The 26027-nt window shown below is 40.0% G+C and overlaps 2 protein-coding genes across 5 annotated transcripts in view; both read left to right on the top strand.

Annotated features, from left to right (window-relative positions):
- Nucleotides 1-1615: 1615 nt before the first annotated feature.
- cfap251 (cilia and flagella associated protein 251) lies at nucleotides 1616-14132 on the top strand. Its single transcript, XM_021311586.2, has 20 exons — nucleotides 1616-2021; nucleotides 2613-2753; nucleotides 5407-5516; nucleotides 5611-5719; nucleotides 5947-6027; nucleotides 6108-6185; nucleotides 6276-6317; nucleotides 6396-6652; nucleotides 6749-6928; nucleotides 8404-8654; nucleotides 8780-8931; nucleotides 9111-9287; nucleotides 10952-11136; nucleotides 11224-11338; nucleotides 11426-11589; nucleotides 11681-11771; nucleotides 13071-13214; nucleotides 13291-13516; nucleotides 13659-13757; nucleotides 13849-14132. Exons 1-20 carry the CDS (start codon nucleotides 1770-1772, stop codon nucleotides 13968-13970), a joined length of 2976 nt encoding a protein of 991 aa, XP_021167261.2. The 5' UTR covers nucleotides 1616-1769; the 3' UTR covers nucleotides 13971-14132.
- A 1192-nt stretch (nucleotides 14133-15324) lies between these two features.
- Nucleotides 15325-26027, top strand: part of LOC105919087 (MLX interacting protein) — a 30537-nt gene continuing 19834 nt past the window's right edge. For 2 of the 4 annotated variants that reach the window (XM_012854321.3, XM_021311590.2), the window contains exons 1-8: nucleotides 15325-15952; nucleotides 20819-20925; nucleotides 21462-21547; nucleotides 21688-21777; nucleotides 21900-21941; nucleotides 24730-24970; nucleotides 25076-25171; nucleotides 25325-25419. In XM_012854321.3, coding sequence (XP_012709775.2) covers nucleotides 15630-15952; nucleotides 20819-20925; nucleotides 21462-21547; nucleotides 21688-21777; nucleotides 21900-21941; nucleotides 24730-24970; nucleotides 25076-25171; nucleotides 25325-25419 — 1080 coding nt within the window. In that variant the 5' untranslated portion in view covers nucleotides 15325-15629. The remainder of the gene's footprint in view (nucleotides 15953-20818; nucleotides 20926-21461; nucleotides 21548-21687; nucleotides 21778-21899; nucleotides 21942-24729; nucleotides 24971-25075; nucleotides 25172-25324; nucleotides 25420-26027) is intronic. The other 2 variants (XM_021311592.2, XM_021311591.2) reach the window with 2 other exon arrangements.

The following is a 26027-nucleotide window of genomic DNA, read 5'->3' as shown; positions in this document are numbered from 1 at the left end:
GATAGTCCTATTCCATCTCATATGTGCCAGGAAAACATCTGTGGACAGCTGACACACTGTCACGTAAACTTGACAAAAACTGAAACGAAGTTGGCTGAAGACTCAAATATTTATGTGGATAGTGTAATACAAAACTTGCCTGCAAGTATTGGCTACCTTGAAGAGCTGAGAGAGGGGCTGAAAAGGGAAAGCATATGTGCCCGTGTACAGCTGTGTGAGGAAGAATGGCCTACACACTTTAACAGTGAACCCGCACTCAGACTGCAAAGTTATATGGATTTCACCATATTACAAGTAGCCCAAGATATCCACAAAGTAACGGGGAAGCTGAACGTGCTGTTAAAACAATAAAGAAGTTGTTGAAGAAGGGAGCTGATCCATATCTCGCCTTACTCGCCTACAGAGCAACACCACTTTGGAGTGGGTACAGTCCAGCAGAGCTCCTTATGGGAAGAAGACTTCGCACAACGGTGCCAACACTTCCATCTTTGTTGAGGCCAGTTCTTCCAAACAGTAAGATCGTTGCTCAAAAAGAAAAGGAGAGAAGGATAAAAGATGCAGAGAGATATGATTCACGCCACAGAGCAAGAGTTCTTAGCAAACTTACTCCAGGACGAAGTGTGTGGATTAAAGACCAAGGGACAAGTGGAGCAGTGATTACCAGCCATTCTACTCCACGCTCATACATTGTGGAAGGACCCCATGGATCGATTAGGCGAAATCGTCGTCATTTGGTTGCCATGGAGCCTTCGACAGAGCCAGATGTACCGGAAGGTGATGTTGCTGCAGAACAAGTTCAACCGAGTTCTGAAGAACCTCTACAGCAGAGCATTCCTGAACTTTCACCTACTCCTAGAACCAGGTTTGGGAGACGGGTTGTGAAACCAGATAGACTGAACTTGTAGCTAAAGGAAGTAAAATAATTGCTGTGAATATTATGCTAAAAGTTCAAGAATGATTAAATATGTATTTCTGTTTATATTGTTTTCCTAGCTCTAGGTAGAAACAGACCTTCCAGCTATAGAGGCAGAATAATCCTCTAAGGTCTGTTGAATCAATGGTAGTCCACCCATTGATTCTAGAGAGGGGAGATGTGGCGTTAATGTTACACATGGTTAGAAACTACAAATGGCCACCTGTGATGACAACATAAAAGAGCGTCACTGACTCTTTGCTGGACAACTGTCAAGTTAGAAGTCTTTACCATGATTGTGTACCGCACACCATAACATTGGAATAACATAACATTTATCTTTTAAAATTCTTTTCTTATCAATATATGAAGAAATCTTAAATTTAAGAGGGATTAAAATTTGGTATTCCTGTAATTTGTAAGCTAAACTAGCAGAAATAAACGCTTGGAATGTTGTGTGCGCAATCAATCTTATTAATAGTTTAACACTTTGAAATTAACCTATGACATTTCAATTATATTTCAATATGCCGAGAAGTACTTGTAAATCAAAGTACTCAAGTAAAATGAAGCGGTTTCATGGTTAAATATGCTTTTAATTTGAAAAGCTTGACCGGAACACACACCGTGCCGTTTCTTAGATCGTTACTAGGCAACGGAACGTTTCTAGGACAAAATCCTTTCCAACCGTTTTGTTTGTTTTTTGTTTTTCCAGCAAAGCAAATAAATAATTGGTTAAATTTAAGCTCGGTGTTCAACTTTTCAGGTTGAAATAATCAGGAAAAATCTCTTCAAAGTTGTTAGTCGAGAAAAAAAAAAAGAGAGAAAATATAAAATTGGTTTGTCCTCAGACGTGATGTCAGACGCCGAAGGAAAGAATAAGGACTCCTCCACAAGCTGCATGCCCGAAACGCAACTAACAGAAGAGCAGAGCAGCGAGGCTGCGGGTGAGGAGGAAGAGGGGCAGTCTATAGGCAGCTGTAATGGGGTTGGAAATGTCCCACCACCGCCTGACCAAAGCAAGCTGCATGGACAGTCTCAAGTCTACACAGCAATCAAAGACACTCTTTTCTCAAAGGAGACAACTCACCCTGCAATGCATGCATTGGTAAGTATGCGTTGTTCAATGTACAGATGTATCTCAATGACAACAACCGTGAAGTTCAGACTGAAACGAACTTTGACACATTTGTTGCTGTTAATATAAATGGTTATGCCCGACAAGCTCATTAAACCCCACAATATACTTTCTGAGCAAATGTAAATGTTACATGACAGCCGTAAGGTTTTGGTGAAAGAAGCAGAGATTCACTGTAGCTTTAATGGAAAGTTAAGTGGAAGGAAAAAGGGTGCAAGGTGCACAAACAGCAGGGATACAGATGCAGCCTGGCAGAACGTTTGGGAAATTTGGGGGAAAAGTAGCATTTTGGGTTTTCATTGGTAATAACTATGCAAATCAACAGATATAAAATCCTTGTAATATGCCCCTGTGTTGGTATAGGAATCCATATTTCCCCTTTTAATTCCAATTTTCAAATCTTATAAACAATTCCTGAGATGCCTCTTCACGCGGGTTTATAAAAACACAGAAGAGATATAAACAATGCCCATGATGTATTCCTGTCAACAACAATATTACACTTCTTATATTTAAAACGTCATTTAAACTTTGACCGGTGGTCTACCTGCTCTCGTTCAGTCACTGGAGAGGGTCTTCGGGATGAATCCTGCCCTGCCTGTCTTCAGTCTGCAAGACCACAGTCAGCTGGTTTTCCTGTACGCTGCAGCTCATGTTGGGATCATATTCAGTCAAACCTCCAATTCCCAGCACATTCTTCAGGTAAAAACACAAAAGCTCACAAAAGAACCCGATTCTACGATGTACGTTTCTGGGTTGCGTTCATTGCATGGGACAGCAAGGACTGACACGGAAAGGAAAAGAGTAAACAGCAAGGCTCAACAGCGGGCAGTGAGCTTTTAACTGAACAGCTAACATCATCATCAGCATGCGCTGTTGCTGACGAGCGTATAAGTAATGTATAGGTAATCTTAAAAGTGTGGCTTGCATATAAATTCAGCCACACGATAGGTAGAACCACCTATCACTGCAAGTCAGGCTGAAAGTCTTTTGGGGGTGTGTCTCTACTAGCTTTGCACATCTAGAGACTGACATCTTTTCAAATAGCTCAAGGCTCAGTCCGATTAATCAAGGAGCGTCTGTAAGCATCAAGTACTGCCATACATTCAATTAAAACTGGATTAAATTTGATCTGGGTCTTTCTAACATGAGTCTGCAAGATTATCCAGTTGTAGATCTGGCTGTAACTTTAGGGTCATTGACCTGCTGCAAGGTGACCGTCTCCCCCCAGTATCAAGTCTTTTTCAGCCTGAAGCAGGTTCTCCTCATGTTTTGATGGGAAACATTACAGTTGAATGTTTATGGTCGTTTTTACGCCAGAAGGAGAACTTCCTCACATTTCTTTGCAACTTCAAACTGAGTTTTTTTGTTTCTCCATCCATTTTCTCATCATCTATGAGCATCTTTCCTCTCCCTGCTGAAGAAAAATATCCCCAGAGCATCACGCTGCCATCACCGTGCACTATAATGGCATAGTGTGTTCAGGGTGCTCACTGTCTGCCATATTTTGCAATGTCCAGTTTGCAATGTCCAGTCGCAAATTGGCAGAAAAGTTCAATTTCAGGTTCATATCATTTGTCACACTTCCATGAAGCCCAGACTTGGAAAGTTCATGTTGTTCTGATCCTAAAATGTGCAAAGCTTGATATATTGTTTGATAACCTGACCCTGCTTTAAACTTCTCCAGAACTTTTGCCCTGACCTGCCTGCTGTGTCCCTGGTCTTCATGATGCTGTTTGTCCTGTAATGTTCTCTAACAAACCTTCATAGGAAAGCTAGATTTACACAGAGATAACTCGTAGTGTGACCTTTGAAGGCGGTTGTTTGCACCTGACCAGTAAAATAGGCTTAATGCAAATGCTGTCCCTTTAACATTTTAATTTGAAAAAACAACAACTTTAGAATAATGTATTATTTTCTTTCCACTTTACACCTATAGAATGCTTGCTTTGGTCTCAGGGTCGCCAACTGTCTCTAGAAAAAAAGCAGCTGACCCATATTTAGAAACAAAAATATGTGTCTGATTAAATTAAGGTTTGAATCAAATGTTAACAAAATCATTTCAAACAAAAAAAGTGGAAGACAATGGCTAGCCAACAAGTGTCCCTTATTTATTTTCCAAGAAATTGGCAAGCCAAGTTGGTCTATCAGATAAATTCCCAATAGCTATACGTGTTGATCTTTGTCATCTATGTTAATGCCATACAATAAAAAAGATATTGAACACAGATTAATTTCCGAGCTAAGCCAACTTTATTTATAAGCACTTTAAAAACAGCACATCTGACCAAAGTGCTGAACAGATATTTACAGCGTAAAAAAACATGCATACAGAAAACACATAAAAGATAATTATAAGCAGCTTGAATAAAACACAATGTCAAACACACAAAAGTTGTCATAGGTAACTTGAATAAAACGAATAACACGGATAAAGTGAACTCAGTCATGCTGCACCAAAAGCTTATGAAAAAAGGTGGGTTTTCAGAGCAGATTTAAAAATAGACGGTGAAGAGGCCCGTCCGGCGTGGTATGGCAATAAGTTCCCAAGCCTTGGAGCTGCTACAGAGAAGGCTTTGTCCCCTCTGAGCTTCTGCCACGTCCTCTGCACATCCAGGAGAAGCTCCTCCGCTGAGCGAGTGAGTGGGAAGGAAGAGTAATGTAATTACAAAAGTACAGGGAGGCAGGGCAGAGATAGACCATTTAAAGATTTGAAAAAACAAATCAAAGAATCTTAAAACGAACCCTAAACTGAACAGACAACAGTGCAGTCTCTTTTGTGTACCAGTTAAAAGGAGATAAACAATCTGCAACATCGTGAGACGAGACACCGATGTCTATGAGACACCATAAAACAGAGATGACATATATTAAGGTTTTTGGTTGCAACACTCCAAAATGTGAAAACCTCAAAGAGATTAATCCAGTAATGCGCCACAAGCGTGTGAAACGTCCTGTGCCGTGAATGTTCCGGTCTGTGACAGGAAGCTTTATTGTCCAAAACAGACCTTAAATAGCCTGATGCTTCAAAGAGGGCGGACCGTGCTATTTCACTCCCGGTCTGTGTGACAGTCCAACAGGCAGGAAACCGGAAGCTCCTGAGTATGATGCGAGTTGTTGCAGCATCATCAGGTATTATCTGGTTTTGTGAGAGCCGTTTGAGTCTCGCTCAGCGCTGTTGACTCGCAAGATCTGTGCAAACAAATCAAGTGCTCTGAGATTCACTCATTCAAACAAAGACAAACTGTTTATATAAAGATTTGACTATAGATACAATATCTCTATAGTCAGGTTTGCATCTCATTGGTATAGCATTGAAAAAAATCTGCTTGGTGAAAATGTTCATTGTCTTCAGGGTCACTCCTCTCCCATCTCATGCATGTGCGCGAGTGAGAACAGACGCTGGATCGCCACAGGAGACAGCGGGTCAAGGAGCACGGTGATCATATGGGACTCCTACTCTCGGTGACGCTTCATTTTTACGTGGATCAAGGCATTGCTTGCGTCCTGTCCTGACTGTTACTCATGAGGCGGATCTTGTTTGGGATAAATCTTCCAGCATTCCTGTGAACACACTGTTTGATTGCCACCTTGCCAGCGGCGTCGCTGCTGTGGTGTTTTCCAGCGACACGAAATACCTGGCAACTCTGGGGAAACCAGGATCTCAGGTGAGTGTGAAAGGTAGAGCAGTATAGACAGGTTTGTTTACAAATACCATATTTGAGCATTTTAAAGGTAGATCATTCAATCAAATGATGTAGATAGAAAAATGAGCACTCAAAGAAGTCCATTTGATATTAAATCAGTTTACATAGTAACATTAATGGCAAGTTTTTAACTCTGGATCTGACAGCACAATGTACAGCTGCTTCTCCTTTTATAATGATTTTACCAGAGCTTGTGTATTTGGGATTGGACCAGTGATGCACAAAAGCCCCTCTGCTGTTCCGAACTTAGTCCCAAACACGGTTTTCAAGTAAGCGAGCTCTCCTTTTTCCTCATTTGAATATCTTGTACCAAGCAGGCGCTGGATTAAAATGTTGGTTTGCTTTGCAGGAATACATCCTTTTCAACCCAAACGATAGCACTCAGCTTCTCAGCGGCAGCAAAAGTCACCTGTTAATCTACAGCTGGGTAACTTCAGACGATCATGTCATGCGTAGACTAAAAACACAGCTCTGAAATAAAGATTCAGTGTGAGTCAGTTATTTTGTTTCTTTTTAGGCCGACGGAAGCTTGCAATACTTCGCACTGAAGCTCAGGAAGGTAAATATATACGTTTTAGGTTTGGCAAGCAAAATATCGTCTGCCTTTTTTTGTCTGAGTGTTGTTTATCCGTTTCAGTTCACCACCGCAGCCGATCCCAGTGTATTTACACAGCCTTCCCCAGAATACGGTGAAAGCGTTGGCCTGGCAGACATGCCTCTGAGTCGTTCCGTGTTTCACTGGAAAAAGCCTCAGGTCCTGAAAGCCATAGGCGACTGCGTCGTGATGTGCGACATTGGTGAAGACTTGATTGAAAAACAGCACCTGTCCATTGATAAAGTAAAGACAGTCCGTGTCCAACAAGAACCCATCACTGTTCTCGCCACAACTGATTGGTATCCAAAGTCTTTAATGTTCACTCTGCTTGGCGTTTACATGTAGCCTGCCTTTGATTGACCTTTTGACTTTGTTGATATCGTTTCATCTTACAGCTACGTCGTTACCGGTGACATCCAAGGCCATGTCAAGTTTTATGACGATCACTTCCAGATTGTCAGCTGGTACAACAATTTCAACATGGATCCTGTAGTTTCCATCTCATTTTCCAAAGATGCACCTATAGAAGGCAATCAGGAGGACTGCACTCTGGAGGCAAACCCATTGGTAATCAGGTACAAGATAAATTGTTTTGTCTGACACAGGAAAAAAAAAACAGATTACAGAGCCTTGCACAAGTAGTCATACTGAGGGAGTTGGTGCCTATCCTCACTGGGAGAGAGGCGGGGTATGCCCTGGACAGGTCTCCCATCCATCACAGGGCATTCTTATTTCAAACGGCCTTTTAATACTTATGGTTTTAATTTTGCTTTTATGGTGTTTTATTGTGTTTTTGTTTTTATTACAGGTGACTAGACAAAGTAGCACTTTTTTATTTGAAATGTAAAGTGCATTATAAATAAAATGTATTATTAATTATTATTATTATTATTATTATTATTATTATTATTATTATTATTATTATTATTATTATTATTATTATTATTATTTCTTCACCAGCTGTGAATGTTTAGAGGTTGAAACTTTTTCCCATTCAAAATAGCTCAGACAGGACGGAGAGAATATTTGAGCCTTTATTTTCAAAGGAGTCCATGGACTCTTATTTGGATTTAGGTCTAAGCTTCTCTACCACATGCTTATGATTTTTTTGTAAACTATTCCATTGCAGCTCTGACGGTACTTTTAGGCCAACCTGCCTTTTCACCGCCAGCTGTGAGCCGCCTGCTCCCAGCTTCGCCAGGCTCATGCTCGCTTTTGCAGGTTATATTATAAAAAAAATGTTTTAATTGCAACACCGTGTTTGGCTTCACTATCAGGTTCTTATCAGTGAATGACATCAGCAGATTTTCTAACCTAAGCTGTGGATCTCTGCAGCTCCTCCAGAGTTACTTTTGGGCCTTGTAGTTGCTTCTCTGATTGACCCTCTCCATTCTCCATGCTGCCAGTTTAGGTGGACACCAATGTCTTGATAGGTTGTCAGTTTTGCCAGGGTCTTTTCACTGTTGGATAATGGATTAAACTGTGCTCTGTCCAAAACTTTCGATATTGTTTTCTAAAAACAATCCTGCTTTAAACATGTTCTTCCCTGACGTGTCTGCTAAGTTGCCAGGTCTCTGTGATACTGTTTGTCCATCATGTTCTTTGATAATCCTCCGAGGCTTGTGGGCAGCTGGATTTATGCTGAAATTGTTTTAAATACAGGTGACTTCTGAAGGCACTGCACACTATCCTATTCTTATTTTTTGTTTTATATTTTTACATTCTTGTGCGTATCTACATGCTTCCATTTACATTTAACTTTGCTGCTGCGAGCCGTAATTTTCCCAACTGATGGACAGTAAAGGTCTTTTCTATTTTTATTTCTAACTGGTTTTACTGATATTTTTTTGGGAGCAAAGGAGTTAAAGGGCTTGAATGGACATACTTTGCAAAGTTCTAAGGCACAATTATGGACTACTTTGTGTCGGTCAATCACCTAAAATCTCAACCGAATACATTGAAATTTGTACTTGTAATGTTACCCAACATGAAAAAGTTCAAAGGCATTTTGCAAAGCACTGTTTTTCACCTTGGTCTCTACCCTTTGCAGGAATTTTATCATCTCCACCATCAACTCCAAAGTCGTACACGTGAACGCACAGAGCGGCGTCGCTCAGACTCTTCTGCAGGATGATTATGAGCCTCTCCACGCAGTGGCATGCCATCCCTATAACACAGCTGTGGCCCTGGGCAACCAACGTGGCGTTTTAAAATTATGGGATTATAACAGCAAAGTAATCATTGGCAACAAGGTCTTCGAGAAGGAAAAGCTTATCCAGTGTGTTACTTTTGATCCAAAAGGTGAGCAAGGCTGCTTTCTGAAAGAGTCGTGTTAAAAAAAAAAGCTTCCCGTGCCCAGTTTTCTCTGCTGTTTGTATCATGTTTCAACTGTGAACTCCATTAGTTGTTGTTTGGTCTCTGAACAGGATTATACTTGGCAGTGGGCTTTAAGACTGGAGCCGTTTACATACTGGATGCCTGCACTTTGCAAACTAACCCTAAGGACGGCTTCCACTGCACCACAGACAGCATCCATCTGATCTCCTTCTCCCCAGATTCGCAGTATCTTGCCACTGCAGTGAGCAAATCTTTAAATGTTCTCTCAACATCCCTTTATTCACTGAACCCATCGATCAACTACAATATTAAAGTTGCAGTTGAAAAAAAAAAAAAAAGCATCCAGTGTTGATCATTAATTTACTTCCTGAACTGTGAAAATATTTGGACTTGATCTTTCTCGTTTCTCTTCACCACTAGGATGCTGGTAAAGCTGTGACAGTTTTCCGCTCTCAGAGGGACAAGGGCTCATCGCCTCGGTGGACGTACCTGGGCAGGTACTGCTCTCACTACAAGCCCATCAAAGACCTTCTTTTTGGGCTTCATCTGGACAGCAACCTACCAAGACTACTCTCCCTGGGATCGGACCGCCTACTAGTCAGCTGACACAGTTTATCTTAACATTTTCTGATCCAGTTTCTGTTTCCTTTTTGTTGGCCTTACAGGTGTCAAAAAATTTTAATATTACTGAAAAGTGATGTATTTTAGTAATTCAATTCAAAAGCTCTATTTTCAACTTCACTGTAGATTCAGCTTCATTGTAGGTCATATTTTATATAATTCATTCATTATACACAGAGATACACTGCCAGTCAAAGGTTTGGACTTACCTTCTCATTCAGTGGTTTGTCTTTATTTTTATTACCACCTTTGGGAACTCCCTCAAGACAGCTGAAAAAAAAACATTTCAGGAGACCAACAGGGGGGAGGTCTCCTGAAATGTTTAAAAGCTAAAATAAACAAGATATTTTTAGTTATTTCGTAATTTTGTGTTTGATACAAAGTTCTATATACTTTTGAGTCATAGTTTGTCTTCACTATGTATCTGCAATGTAGAAAGTCATGAAAATAAGGAAAAGTCGTTGAATGATAAAGGCGAGTCCAAACATTTGGCAGTGTACATTTTAAGGATTTATGTGAATTTTGAGGATTATGGCTTACAGCTAATGAAATCCGTAAATGTCATTTAACATAAAATTTAAATATTACACCAGTAAAATACTATTATGTAGAAAAGTATGTCCATCTAGTAAGTTCTGCAGAGGTGTAATGGAAGTCCAGGTTGCTTTATACCGGCCTTCGGGTCATCTGTATTGTTGGGTCTAGTGTCTCTTTTCTTGCTCTTAACAATCCTCCATAGATACTCTACGGGGTTCAGGTCAGCAAACTGGCCTGGCGTAAACCAGCCCAGCACAGTTGTACCATGGTGATTAAAGCATAAGTTGGTACTTTTGGCACTGTGGATGAGTACCAAGTCCTGCTGGGAAATGAAATAAGCATCTTGATAAAACTCAGCCCTCCAATGCAAGAATGAAGCTGTTGCAGAGCTGAATAGGGAGCTGCATCCTAAATGGACCACGGAGCATTATTGCAGAGCTTTCCATCCAGCAGCTATTAGACTTCATAACCAGCACTGCTCCCAACAAACTCAATAAGTTGTTTGCATCCCGGTTGTTTTTGTCGTTTTTCATTTTCGTTAATTGCCTGTTATTGTTTTATATGCATAACACATGCAAATATTTTTTGTACATTTTTTTTTTACAACACCCTACTTTGTTGTGTATTTCTTTAATCTGAGTATCCTATTTTTAATAACCGTATAATATTTTTTCTTACTTTGTAGATTTGCCCTTATTATACAGTCTCTTATTTACCTCATGGCGTATCTACATGCTCCATTTGGTTTACACTTTGCTGCTGGTATACCTGAACTTCCCCTCTGAGGGACAACAAAGGATAGTTCTATTGTATTCATCATAATATTATTGTAAAAAAAAAATCCTTTTTATCTGTCTTATGTAAAAATTTAAATGTTATGAGAAACTGAACTTTTGGTTTTCATCGGCTTTCAGCCCTAATCATCAAAACTGAACAAAAATAAAAGCTTGTTTGTTGTAGGTAAATAATCAATTTAACTCACAAGTTTCACTTTTTGAATTGAGTTACTGAAAGTAATTACCCTTTTGATTATATTCTAATTTAATGACAGTACAATCATCCGTACAACTGCGTAACTGTTTATGTTCTGTTGGGAGTAATAGGTGGAGTACGACCTGGAAAACAGCGACGGGAACAAGCTCCTCATCCTCAGCTCCGAGCGCATTGAGCAGAGCGCTGTGCCGGGCTGCATGGTTTGGTATCCTCCTTGCAGCACAGAGCAGTTCCTGCTCGTTGCCTCAGACCAGTACAAGATGAAGCTATTCAACAGCACAACCAACATGTGCAGGTATGCAAAACTATGGAACAAAGTCTAATTTGTCACTTCAAATTACAGCGTACGTAATACATCTTCTACAAAAAAAACAAAACACAGGAAGACGCTCCTAGGGCCAACGTATGGTTCTCCAATTAAGCAAATGGTGGTCCTTCCCAAGTCAAAAGAACCTGAGAGAAACTCATATGACCTGGCATTCATCACTGAGGATAAGGTCAGTGCTGGAACAGTATTTTATTGCTGCTCCTGTTTAATTGTGGGATATTGAAAAATTTAAACAACGGTTTGATGCGTCCTGCAGTTGGGTCTCCAGATGTTGCCGTTGGACGGCAACCCCTACAAGTCCAACGCTTTGATCTGTCATCCGACAGGCGTCTCTGCCCTTGTGTGCTCCTGCGATGGCAAGTTTGTCTTTACCACTGGAGGATCGGAGTGTTGTGCCCTGTCATGGAAAGTGAACTTAGAGTAAGGTTTGCTTGTACCGGGTTGGCGACCAGGGAACAATAAACAGTTCGATGATTTGTCCTGAGCCTGATTCTCCGTCCTGTTGTCACAGCGTACTGGACGCAATGGCCGCCATGGGTGGAAAGGACATGGTGCCATTTTATTCACTCCTCGAAGGTGGAAGAGATGGCAGGTTTTACAGGGTGAGTTCAAGGTTAAAGAAACACTGATTCTTTCATTATCTTATTAGAAGAAGAGTCATATTCCCACGAATTGGAAGTTTTTACCCTGTAACTAATTGGGTTTAAAATCTGTCCTGGGAAGTTAAGGAGTTGGTACAGCATCACATCCACTCTGCAGGAATATCACATTGCCACTTAACTTCACACTACACCTGAGGAGTCCATTGATGTGTGGAAGCACATCTACAAAAGATAGAAGCAGTCTTTGCATAAAAATTTGCATTTTTAGTGCTGACTAGACAAGAAAAGCTGTATAATATTTCGGTAAATAAAATATGTAACTACAAGTCTACTTTTGTGACTCCTTCATTGGGAAACATTTTCCATGAGATATGCAAGAGGAATGCCCCCAGTTTAGCGACAGATCCCCTTTTTCCCTGCCCTGTTAAATCTCTTGCCATTTGGAAGAAAATATTGTTCCATCAGTTCAAGAAACGCACAATATGCAAGCAATTTATTTCTCTGGCAATGGGGATTTAAAAACTCACATAACTCTGATCCGAACAAAAGAATATTGTGTTGCGGTTGTTTTTCTACATGTAAAAACGCATTTCCCCCCTAACATATTTTTTATTTATTATTTTGGCCCAAATGCACAACATTGTCAAACATATTACTTATGATAAATGTTTATGACGTTCTACCATTTTGTGTTATTTTAGACAAAAGTATAAAGTCAGTGCTGTGAAAAAGTTTGATTCAGACTATAAGGGCCCCTTTAGTTTTGTTTGTTTTTTTTTTGCCAAATGTGAATTGGACTTTTGTATATGTGTGTTTTTTATCTCTCCGTTGGGTAAACATGTGTTTTTCTTGTCTCTTTCTTATTGTTGAAAACTAACAGTGACTTTAACCAAGACCAGGGAGATCATCAGTGCTTAAGATGTTGTTCTGTGTTCTTGTTTATCTTATGAATGAGTCTTTTATGTGCTCTGCGAATAACTTTATTAGGCAGGCCACTTCTAGGAAGGTAAGGGTCCAAATACTTTTTTACCTCCTGGTATTTTAACCACATATGAAGTGAGCGTAAAAAAAAATACATTGTCAGAAATGTAGAAGTTGTGCATGGCTACCTGATATGTGTGACAGTTTTGTTAATTTGCCATCTTTGAGAAGACATTTACGATTGAGTCTTCTTTTAAAGACCACCGCTCATTCCCACGCTGAATTTTCTGGACTCGAGATGTACGCATGTTTGTAAGGTTTATTTTGCGACTTTTAAGCGTATAACTGAGGCCATGTTTGAAACATTTGCATCTTCAGGAGATGGAGGACTTTTTCTATTACTGCCAAATCCGCCATCAAGGCGCTGACGTGATGAAGACACCAGAAATATCCACCAAAATTCTCCTGTCGGAAGTTCCCTATTTAATGAGCGCTTTGGGCCACTTTCCTACAGAACAAGAGGTACAAAGAAGAATGCAAAAAGCTGTTTTAATCATAACAACATTTGTTGCAGTTTGGTTGTGTCGTTTTTAACCAGATAGAAGACATCCACAATGAGGTCAAATTCAGCAGATATGCTGAAACTGGAAAATATGTGACTGACATTGACCTGGAGGAGTTCATCAAGCTGTATATCAACCATCGGCCAGCCTTTGGGATCTCCATTGATGAGCTTGTTCAAGCTTTTCATGTCCTTGGTGAAAAGGACAGTACGGGGCAGCCTGTTCTGCCGAAAAATGTCCTAGGACTTCTACAGGCTCGAGGTACGCAGCAGGACACGTCACGTCTTTCTGTCTGTTTTCACCTGCGTAACGTTTGCAAGAAAGAGCAAAGCTTCCTCTGGTCTGATGTCAATATAAACGTATCATGATCCGTGACGTGCATCGCTTTTGCCATTACCAACAGGAGAACGCATGACAGAAGAAGAGGTAGCAGAGTGTTTTGCCACACTGATGGGGGCCAATGAAGAAAAAGTAGAGGAAGAGGAAGAGGAAGAGACACCCTGTGAGCACGGCAAATCAGAACGCACAGAAATAGAACTTGTAAAAGGCAAAATCCTGAAAAACATTAATCCTGGTTTCATTTGTCTGCACAGGTGAGGAATATTCACTGGCGTGTCTGATCCCAGATGAGATATCTGTGGAGACATTTACAGGTCACATCCTTGGCTTACCATTACCGAAGGAGCAGAGAGACAGCACTTCTCCCCCGGAGTGATAACATCAGCAGCCTGCCAGCTCGTCAGAGAGAGGAAGATTTCACCTCTAAAACGCTTATGATTTCTGTGTTATAGTAGGTTCCTGCATTGATACTAAATGTTTAAATATGTTGTCTGATTTAAAATAAATAAATATCACTTTTGAGGATTTCTTTTAGACAAACAAGTAGGTTTGAAATGTGGTTAGTAGGCTTTTGAAAACAAATTATGTGGAAAAGCTCATTGGTAGCAGCATAGAAAACAATGCAAATAAAAAAAAACTGTCTGTTTTAATGGAGCTCTCCATAGAAGGACCTTAAATTACAAAAATGAACTACTTTCTTTCAGAACATCCTGTAGTAGTCTAAATGGAAATAAAATGCCTTTTTGTGTATTTAACGTTTACCTTTAATTCTATAAAGTCAAAGTAAAAACACTACGGAGACAGTTTCCTTTCTGGAAAATTGAATTAAAATACCATCTGTGTTTTTACAAAAAAATTACTATTTAGTAATTCATTTTTAGATCTAAAATGTTTAAGATTTTAGCAATTAAATTAGACAATTAAATTAGACAATCAGCCTGTAGATTAGGAAGGTACATTGTCCCTGGCTAATAGCTGTAGTGTACATGTTCTATAATCTCAGTTAATAAAGATTATTTTTTAAAAGAAGGCAAGAATGTACAATATTTATACAATTCAGTTTTTTGTAGTTACACATGCGTATTTACTGTATTGATTGGAAAATGTGAATAATTTGGGATATTTGTGTCTTTTTGCCCTTCCCATTGCGTTGAAAAGTATTCTACAAGGAGGAAAATCTCTCCATCTCTCAGTTGCATTAGGAGTTTTCTATAACTAAGAGGATTGTGTTATGTATAGTGATAACCCCACAGCGTGACTGCTTGACAGAGATAATGAGGCCATATAGGGGTGTTTCACAGTGATAGTTTTTTTTTTTGGAGAATATGACATTTATGATCATCTATATTTCAAATAGTAAAATACAGACTGTCTACACTTTGAAATGGGTAATACTCCATGGGAGATTTCTGAAATCTATATTCTTTTTGTAGAAAACAGAGAAACAACTATTTTTGATAACGAATCAGTATTAAATTTTGGAATTCTTGATTTTTGAAACCTGTTTGTAAAAATCATCCACAAAAAAAATGCGATTCATCTTCTCCTGAACAGCATGAACAGGCGGTCTAGCCCAGGGCGCCAGCCTCTGAAAAGAACCCCCATCGCAGCTGATGGAGGGGCTGATGCCTCTTTCGTCGCTTCGGTTAATTTTAGGTTCCAAACTGTGGGTGGAGCTTCAGCGCTGACCAATCAGCGGCGCTTTTATAGGATGGGCTTGTGAGTCTCGGCCAATCAGACGGGCCTTAACGCAGCAACCTGGTACCACAGAAGGAGAAGCAGCTTTTTCTTTTTTTTTTGTTATCAGCTGCGTCAACAAGATGACAGCAGTTTAACTCGGACCGTAAGAAAAAGCAGCGGCAAAACTTTAACATGGCAGAAGCGACGAGTTTGACTTTATGGCGCAAACTTTAACAGCCGGACTCGATACGCGTTTTTCCCCCGGAGCCGCCAGCGACGGGTCCCATGAACGGAAGAGCTCTGTTGTCCTAGCTCGCTGGCTAGCCTTAGCCATTTGTGTGTGGAGTTACCGACAATGGCTACCAGGGAGTCGTGTCATCGGCAGACGTACCGGCGGACGGCGGCCAGCGTGAAGCAGGAGCAAGATGACGACTCGGACGTGGAGGAGACCCACATGGGGCTACGGAGGGCGGACGGGCTGGAGTCCCAGATCATCCACAGCGGACACTTCATGGTGTCGTCGCCGCACAGCGAGCACCCTCCGAAGAAGGGATACGACTTCGACACGGTCAACAAGCAGACCTGTCAGACATATCACTTCGGCAAGGCGAGCACGTCGCACTTCTCCATAGACGCCTCGCTGACCAAACTTTTTGAGTGTATGACCCTTGCTTATAGGTAAGCGGCTGCAACACGTGACCCTGCCCGTGTGTGTGTGTATGTGTGTGTGTGTATGATGGCACATTCATTTTCACTTTAGCCCCCTGATGTCACCTCATGTTCAGCTCCCCTCTCCAGCCACCACTCTCCCCTTCTCTTGACTTCCTCTTGCACTAATCTTTGACTCTCTGCACCCAGTTTCCTTCTCTAGTTCCTTGTCCTGCTTGCCTCACCCTGTCACGGTCTGCAGAGAGCTTTCTTTGGCAATCAAGGAATTTCCTGCACTGGTTTTCTCGCTTTTTGGGGCCAAGGCACTGCAACAAGGAGGCGTTGTCAGCAAAAAAAAAAAAAAAAAAAAAAAGAGAGAGTGGAAAAAAAGGCCAATTTCAAACATACTTTCACTTCTGAGTGTGCATTAGCAGCCTGTTACTAAGTCGTATCAAGCTGGAGTCTAAATTTGTCTAATTGTGTGGTAATTTCTGTTTCTCAGACCCACAAGACGAAGTTTGCGTTTAACAGAGTTTCTTTGCCGATAGCAGGATAATATTTGTGTTTAGGCTGACTTTTAGATCACCCATTGTGGGACACTTAACTTATATATATATATATATGTATATATAAAACAAATGAGGTGTTGTGATGAGCATGAGCCACAGCAATCTTACAAAACCAGGATTCACATTATAAGTTTATGTAAAACTTGCTTTAGTGAACAGCACCTTTCATTCTTCAGGGAGAGACGGATGCTGAGGCAACACAGTTCCAGTAGCCAGTCGTTGCTAAGCAGCTGATTGGTGCCTCAATTAGAGGTCCTATTGGTAGGGATAAGCGATGTGTGCTTAAAGGTTTAGGGCAGTATTTTAATAGAAATTGCAATGCTGATGATGAAACAAAAAAATCACCACTAAACGTATCTATTTATCAAATGGATTCCTTCATTAAAGTCATTGTTCTGCTAAACAGTGACTTTAATGAAGGAACCAACTAGACGGGTCTGTATGAGATTCCCATAATGCGATGAGCTTGAGTAAAAATTCGGGCTGGGCGAGATGGACCAAACATAATATCTCAATATTTTTAGTCTGAATGCCGATATGCAATATTTATCTTGATGTGTTTTTCATAAAGTGGTAATAAAAAGGCATCTCTGCATCAAAGCTTTTATCCCGAATGTTTAACAGAGAGCTGTCAGTTTTTGAGTTTGCAAACCAAAGCTAAGCAAGAAAAAAAAAGGATATCCACAGTCCTGCTGATGTCTCTTTAACGTCACGGATACATGAAAGAACTCAAATTGTATTATTATTATTTAGACCTCGGAATGGAATGGCAGAAATTAATCTGAGCCACACATGTGTAGAGTTAATTTGACTTAAAGCTCTTAATCAAAAGCGAACATAGATTTTAGCCCATAAAACAGCAGCACCGTTGCACGCTTTCATCAGATACAAACACTGAGCGGTCATTCGTCATGTAGAGAGATCGTCTTCCCCGTGAGGGTCGCTCAGTGATGTGGCGACCGCAGCAGGTTGAACCAACTCCAAAAAAACGCTAAAAATAAACTACAGACAGAAAATTCATGTTGATCCATTTGTTTAAAACAAATGGATCAACATAAAGAAACACTTTCAAAACTGAAAATTCAAAGAAGTAAAAAAAAAAAAAAATCTGCCAAATTAATAAATCAATTTAAGATGACGAGGAACTTTAGGAACGTAAATGTGTCATTTAGTGATGAAAGAGAGGAAATATAAATAAAATATTCATATAAACACAGAAGTTCTTAAAAGAAACTCAAAAGATTAATAATAAACAAATAGAAAATGGAAAAGATAAATACAAATAGATAATACTTGCTAAAACAATAAATAACTAAAATAGAAAAAAACAAGACAACAAACAAATGATATAATGCTTAATAAAATTGTCTATAACAGTAAAAATAACATTATAACATATGAATAGGTCATACTTGCTACAAATGTTAATGACTGTATAGAGGCCAAATATAAACAGGGGATATTTTATCAGAGGGTTAATTAAAATAATAAACATAAATGATCAAATAATGCTTTCTAAAACTGCAGACGACTAAAATGGAAACTAACCAGCAAAAGATAAACAGGTAATGGGTGGAGTTCAGCTAAAAGTCGAAATGAATGGAGGCGTGTTTAGTTTACGCTTAGGAACATCTAAGCACTGAGCGCGGCTTTTAGTGCTCACCTTAGATTATTTACTAGGAAGAGTCAGAAAATTATAAAAAAAATCCACACGTTTATTTTACCAAGAGTTGAAAGTTTCTGTTGCTCTAATGGTGTAAACAAAACATGAGATTTTTTACTGCGTGTTAAATCGCAAACATTTTTTTTTTAAAAGATTTGTAAAGTTGAGCATAAAATACGTTAAAAGTAAAAAGAGGTGTTGAATAATCCAATTACAATAAGTCATTAAATATTCATTCATGTCAATCTGCTTGTATTTCTGACTACATTTTCTATAAAAGAAGTTCTCTTTCTGTCGTCTTTGTAATTTTAAAAATACCGCCGCTCACCGACCCAATAAAAAAGGTCAATTGTTGGTAATCGTTTAGCTGCGTGCTCAGCGTTGAAAACAAAAGTTTAGCTGCAGATTACGTTAGCAGGTAGTAAGATTTAAACCAAGAAATCCGCTAGGCTCATATTACCCACGATTCTCTATTTACAGCGTCGCTGCTCAGAGGGTTCCCTTGGACTCTTACTCTAAATCGGCCTCACTGGGACGGCTATTAATAGAGCAGTTGCTGTTTAGTTGTTGTTACCAGGAAGGTACCATCTGGACATATTATGAACTAGATTAATCACGTTAATCGTGGCCGCTCTCTTCTGTCGGTCTGTGTGTCCAGGTCCAGTTTCCTTCTGCCTTTTATAAGTTATTCACTTTAGAGGACTCTCACACTGCAAAAAGGGAGCTAAAAGTAAGTGAAATTCTCTTGAAATCATTGTAATTTTCCTTGATTAGAGCAGGTAAATAAGACTGTTTGCCAATGGAATAAGACTTTTGTACTTAAAATAGGAGCAATTCATCTCCATTGTCTTATTTCAAGTGCAGGATAACTAATTATGTTATTTTAGAGATGAATTGTTCCTATTTTAAGTGCAAAAATCTTATTCCATTGGCAAATAGTCTTATTTACCTACTCAAATAAAGGTAAAACACACTAATTTCAAGAATTTTTTTACTTATTTTTAGTTCCTTTTTTTGCAGTGCACAGGAACAGCCAGGCCAGTATGTTAGCTCAGCACATTTTTTTTAGGGAAATCCCACAAAAAATGGGTTGACAGGAAGGACAGGGAGTTCATAAAATTGGAGGGCGGCTGGAACAGGAAGGATGAAAACGGCTCAATCCTTGAATTGTGGCTATAAACAGCCACTACCAGCCTTTTAAAAACCAGGAGTTGGACTTTACACCTCTCCTCAGATCCTACAGTGTGACTGTGAGGCTCTTAGCTGACCAAATGTTTTGCAGTGCAGAGCCTCCTGATTTATTTTTTTTCCCCCTGATAACGATCAGTCTGTCCACAGCTTATCATTTTAGCTGTTATCGCTCGTCTCGGGTTTAGTCCCCAATCCGGTTGGAACAGATGAGCTTGGATGCAGTCCAGGTTTCTCAGAGCTCGTCTGTTCATGTCATCAGGTACAAATCCCCCATTCTTTAGGTGATTGTTGGGTACAAAGCGAATGTAGTTAATTTTAACAATAAAGTGAACTACACTAGAGGTTAGAGCTTTGTTCTTTCCTCCTGGAGGTCACTCTGGGTCCCTGAGTGAGGCCCTCCGGCCCAGAATGCTCGTGTCAGAACCACAAAGCGTCGGCTGGAGAAGCAAGAAGGAAAGTGATGCACGGTTCTCAGCGTTTTGCACAGAAAGTGTTCCTGTGCATTTCTAACGCCGCCTCCCTGAGTCAGCGGTATGTAGACATACCTTTAGCTGCATTTATAGCTGCAGGTGGTGTTTTTTTTGGTTTTTTTTGGGTTGCTGACGTTTTAACCCGTTGCTCTTTCCAAAAATAGCTCAGGCCCTGTCGGATCTGGACGCCGGGTTTTCTAGTTTAGTCCCAGATTCTACTTTGGATTTGGGTCAGAGCTTGGACTCGGCCATTCTGGCACTTTGGTTGGATCTGAACCAGGAGATTCAACGTTTTATTGTTGTTGCGTAAGACTACAGTGGAAAACTTTAGTTGAACTCCTCCTTCGCACACACAGCACAGTTAACGACCAGAGCGACGTCTCAGATGTCGTTACAAATAAAGATAAGAGGGGACGACAGCAGGAAGAGACGGCAGATCCAGTAAACCGGAGCTAATGTAAGCTAGCTAGCTGCTGGAAGGTTTTCTCCCGGGATGTCGTCGTGTTTAGCTCCTTCCCATCAACTCTGATCAGCTTCTCTGTGCTGAAGCAAGGCGTCCCACAGCATCATGCTGCCACCCCCGTGTTCCAGTGCACACACGGCCTGTTCAGGATGTAGTTCTCCCTCCTCACAATGAGATTAGCACCATTTAGTCCGATAACGCTCAGACTGATTATTTGGTTTCTGATGGAAGGTATTTGTTGTCAGATTTAAAGAAAAGAGGTCAAATACATTTCCTGCAGCACAGTTGTCAGATTTTTATCTGTAAGAGATGTAAAAACCATGCATCATCTTTCTTCCGCTTCACTATTATACACAACTCTGTGTTTGCCACATAAAATCCAACAAAGTATCAGAAATAGATTTAAAGTTTGTGGTCCTGGAAGCATGAATATCCTACAACTCCTACTTTTTTGTGTCAAGCTGTTATTTTCATGAAGACAAATCCCATGATACACTGTTGATCTCATTTTTTTTTCTGTTTTTTTTTTTTTTTTCTCAGCGGTAAGTTGGTGTCTCCCAAATGGAAGAACTTTAAAGGCCTGAAGCTGCTCTGGAGAGACAAGATCCGGCTGAACAACGCCATATGGAGAGCCTGGTACATGCAGTGTAAGAGCTCCACCTTCCAGTCTGTGCCGGATCTTAAATGTGGGGAAACTGTTTAAACTTTTTTTTTTTTTTTTTTTATATGAATAATTTGGCTGCACACATGCATTAGCATCTGATTCTGCTTCTTGTTGAGTTTTTATTTTTATTTTTCCATTACTCCTTTTTAGACATCTTGCTATATGTTCCAATAATTTCTTTAGTATTATCCATGACCTTAGGAGCTATAAAGCTATTATTTTATTACAGTATAAACAGAAATGTCAGTGGACCTTTAAAGGTATAATGCAGTTCTTTTTATTGAGCTGTTTTATGAGTATTTACTCAAGCGTCTCCTGCCTGCATGTCCTCATTTAATAAAGGTTCCAGGTCAAGATCTCATTTTTTTTTTTATTATTATTATTTTTAATTTAATTTTATTTTATTTTATTTATTTATTTATTTTTTAAGCCTAAATCTATTTTGCGGATAGAAAACCAGGAATATTTTATGATTAGTTTGAACTGAAAGTGAATAGAAGTTTTGTTCTCTTCCCTCAGATGTGGAGAAAAGAGGAAACCCCGTTTGTCACTTTGTCACCCCTCTGGACGGGAACATGGACCTGGACGTCCACCGTCCTGCAGAGGTCAGGACTAAACGCTGTGACGGCTTTTTCGTGTCCAGCTTGGTTCAGTTAGCTCAGCGGTTTTTCTGCCACCTCTCCAGGATGAGCTTTGTGTCTGTTGCTAACTTTAATTCTACGTTTCTTTCTCCTTTCCTCTGCAGGCTATCGCGTCGGACGGGAAAAACTGGAAAAGGAGAATTGAAATTGTGATAAGAGAATATCACAAATGGAGAACATACTTCAAAAAAAGGGTATTGTGTTGTTTTTTTATAATATGTCTAAAGTGGTGCTAGGACAATTCTGCTGCTATGCATGTTTCTTTACTTTGTTTGGATATAAAACATGATCCCATGTTGCTTGTAATGTTTTGCAGCTACAGAAACACAAAGATGACGACCTTTCCAGCTTACTTAAGGTATGGACATGGTGGCGATCATGTGACACCCAACAGAGCAGTTCTTACCTCAGCAAAGTTTACATTACCTGTGTTGGCACAGATACACACACATTTTTAACACTTTATTGTAGATAATAGAGTATTAAATAGTAAATTATGTTATACCTTATTGTGGGACAATAAAGATATTTTTTATCTTAAGTATTTCTTATAATTTAGGTTTGTATGGTCTAAAATACATGTGCTGCTACATATTCAGTCTATAATTTAAGGATTCCTGTGCTCTTGAAAAATATGGAGATTAAATGTATAATTTTCAAGCCTTGACAAGTACAAAATGGATAATGTATAAGAGCTACAAATCAGAATTTCTGGAAAGAGATAGAAGGCTCTTTACATCTATTTCAATTTAAATAGCAACATTTATGTTTGATTTGACACGTTGGTGCTTATTGGGTTTTAAGATGCTAACAGAACAGATTAATTAAAAAGTCCAAAAAGTTTAACCATTTTCATGTTTTTGCCTCTGGATACTTTTACTTCTGGGCTTTAAGATGAATCCAATTGTCCTAAATTCATTCCAGTTCCGATTTTTGTTGTACATTTTATAGATTGTAACTGATATAAATCATGAAATGGTCCTGTTAACATCACTGCTGACATGGAAGCCAGCTTCAGCAATGTGTTATTAAACGATTTGTGGAACAAAGATAATCAGTAAAAGCCAAGTAGTTTTTTAGTTTTTTCTTGAAATGTCCATAATGTCATTAAAAAACTAGTGGAAAAATCTAGTAATCTGCTGAATGACACAAGATGCGCAGAAACAATCTGAACAAACACTTGAGGCAGGTTGAAGACAAGCTGAATTATTTATTTAAAAAAAATATATATATATATGTATATGCTTTTGATGTGATTACTCTGAGCATTCACACTGCTTTGGCACTTAGTGTTTGAGTTATGGTCACATTGTTGTTGGTGTAAACAAGGACATACAGTATGTGCTGGAAGTTTCTTCTGGCTTCAGATCTATATTTCTAGTCTATGCTCACATGTGATTGCACAGCTTGAGTGGCGATTTCCTGTGTATTGTCATAAATTTCAATGAATATAGTCTTGATTTGATGCATAAAAATTGTAACGGGTCTGATCCAGGCATGGGCCAGTATGAGATTCTGACTGTGGGATAAATTTGAGGGGAAAATACCACAGCATTCATGGCGTTTAGGTGAAAAACTTTTAACTACATCTGCTGAGATTCTCATTCATCCAGGTTAAGGTAATCCACCAACGTTTTAAACAATCAGCAATCTGTAAAAAAACTTTATTTTCTAGGATGTTTTTGGCTGCAGTCGCCTGCTTAACAGACAGCATCTCTCCAGCCTTTAACCTCGACAACTGGACGTAAAAACTTCTGCCAGCTGGTGAATCTGTTTCACGTTGCTGCTTTCTAAACATGAGAAACGTGTTGGGAGTGAAGGGCAGGGGGCTTTTTTTTTTAAACCTTGGTATGCTGTGACCGTAGGAGCTGGTTTATCACCATTGCCAGCTGTAGTTTTAAAGCTGCTGATATTAATATTTATTACTTACCATAAGGGGAAAAAATGTGAAAGCATCAGGTCTGGACCAGATCTGTTCCTAAAAGATGAATATCCTCAGGCAGCGAGATCCCTCAACTATAAACCTTTAGCATCTGCTTTGCTTCACAAGCTCGGTGCCCTTCACTATGACTTGGCACAAAATCTGCCTCTCTCATCAAGAATTAATAATCTTTACTGTCATTATGTGACCATAATGACATATTGGTGAGACACCGGCTCAGAGTTTACACAAAACAAGACGTGGTGTTCAAGTTGAATGCACCGACAACACCTCCTGAGAAGCTAAGAAGCGTGCAAATAGTCCTTAGGATCGGATAAGATTTAAATATTCGAGTCAAAAAAGAGAGATGGCAGTCACCTTTTGAGAAAAATGCAAACTACTGTGCAGTTGAATCAATGCGTGAGACACAATACTCCCTGAGAGGTTGAAAAGTGCACAATTAGTCATTAGAAATGGTCAAATTAATTAATGATCAAGTCAGAAAGACGGGTAGCAGTCAGTTTACAGAACGATGCAAAGTACTGTGCGGTTGCATGAATGTACCAGACGAACATTCCTGGAGAAGCTAAAAAGTGTGCAAATAGTCATTAGCAAAAAATGGAAAAAAGTTAAAGGACTGTGTAATTTGAATGGTTGTCCAAACAAACGCTGCTGGAGAAGCTAAACGTGTGCCAATAGACATCAGCGTGTGAGTGTGAATAATTAAAGGATCAATGCTTGGTGAGGTGAAAACACGAACAAAAACACAAAGATGAATTTAAGGAGCTGAGAGCCTCGGGCGTCTGCAGGGGGCAATCTTAATGTAGGAGGTGAAGGACCCGTATGGAGGCCATTTTTCAGCCTGTGGACCTGAAGTGCTCAGCAACAGCTGCTGGAGAAGATGGTTTTCCCCACGCATCAAATAGTCAGAGAACTTTACCTCTTTCTCTGCTGTCAAATCAAAACGTGTTTAACCTGCAGGACCGGTGTGGCGCTAAATTGGAGCCGTTTTTAGAAGACCTCGATAAACCCGGATATCTGTAACTGGCTCATGCCTGATCAGACCCCTTCCCGGTGATAAACAGCAGTTTTGCACAGGAAATGTCCGCGTAATATTTTTTTTTGCACGAGTTACGATTGTTCCACTCCTTGGTGGCTGTGCACCTCACTGCATGCTTGTGTGACATTAACTGGCTTGGTGGTTGCATTTTGAATATATTCAAAGGGGCCAGAGGAGCAGTTGTCGCTGTTTGGGGAAGTCTTTCCAGACATGCTCCGTACTTCCTTTTATCAGGATGAAGAAGCTGCCGTGCGTCGAATGACGCGCAGGCACATGGAAGCGCCCGCCCCCATGGAGATGGACACGCTCTTTGACATGGACGTCCTGATGTCCGAGTTTTCAGACACGCTGTTCTCCACGCTGGCCTCACACCAGCCCTTGGGCTTGCCTAATCCTAGAGAGATTGGTGAGAAATTTGAGTTTCACGACTGATACATTATGAGTTTTTGTATAAGTTTTTTTTTTTTTTTTTTCTGAACGTTTTTCTCGCCTCTCCCTCCGACGTCGGCAGCTCATGCAGGGAATGCGGACATGATCCAACCAGGACTCATCCCCTTGCAGCCCAACCTGGACTTCATGGACTCCTTTGATCCTCTGCAAGGTTGCGGTACAGTTCCATCCTCTAAGCTAATAGGGCTCAGAGCAGAGGAAGCAATCACACCCACGTTCTAGTAACACTGCAGCAGTAGTCAGCTTAGCCTAACATACAGCCTAGTGTGGTTTCACTAACCTCCAGCTAACATAGAGCCTCTTGTTCCAGACTTATTTCACAGCCTCCGTCAGCCTGTCCTTCCCTTTGTTTCCCTCACTGCATCATCTGTCACCCCTCAACCCAGCAGCAGCTCTCAGTCTCAGGTAAACACCGGCCCCAGGCTCGGTCCCTAACACGCTCCAAAAAAACAACAATTTTTGGTTTTTGTTGTTTTGTTGGCTTTTGAGAACGGTCAACTTTTACACACCTCTATCACTTTTCTGTCTTGATGTAGCCACACATAAAAGTTCAACAGAATAACAATACTAAAATTTGGTTCACAGGTTTTTTCCCACCGCTGGCTAAGCTGATCAGTAGTTTAGTTTTTGTTGAGAATCGATGAAAATGTGTGTAAATGTGGGTAAAATGATTTGTGCCCGTCTCTTCTTTACACCTTGTTCTTATCAGTGTCTCAGGGTCGCCACATAAACGGCTTTTGTCTCCCTTTATTTCCCATTAATCGGTCTATTTAAGTGTGCGTTCGATGTTAGAGAGAGGATTTAGATGAACAAATAAATTTATAAGACAGTGATGTAGCGAATAAAGACGTTTCTCTGTCATTATCTCAGAAAATAGTCGGGGCACATTGGCAGTTTTTATTGTTTTATTTATTTATTTATTTATTTTTTTCTGCAAAGCTTAGCACAGGCGTGTCCAAAGTGCGGCCCGGGGGCCATTTGTGGCCCCTGTGCTGATTTTGTGCGGCCCCCCA

This window comes from Fundulus heteroclitus, chromosome 12, assembly GCF_011125445.2.
Source record: "Fundulus heteroclitus isolate FHET01 chromosome 12, MU-UCD_Fhet_4.1, whole genome shotgun sequence".
NCBI lineage: Eukaryota > Metazoa > Chordata > Actinopteri > Cyprinodontiformes > Fundulidae > Fundulus > Fundulus heteroclitus.
The sequence above is the reverse complement of the archived record's forward strand: the minus strand, read 5'-3'. Positions and strand labels throughout refer to the sequence as shown.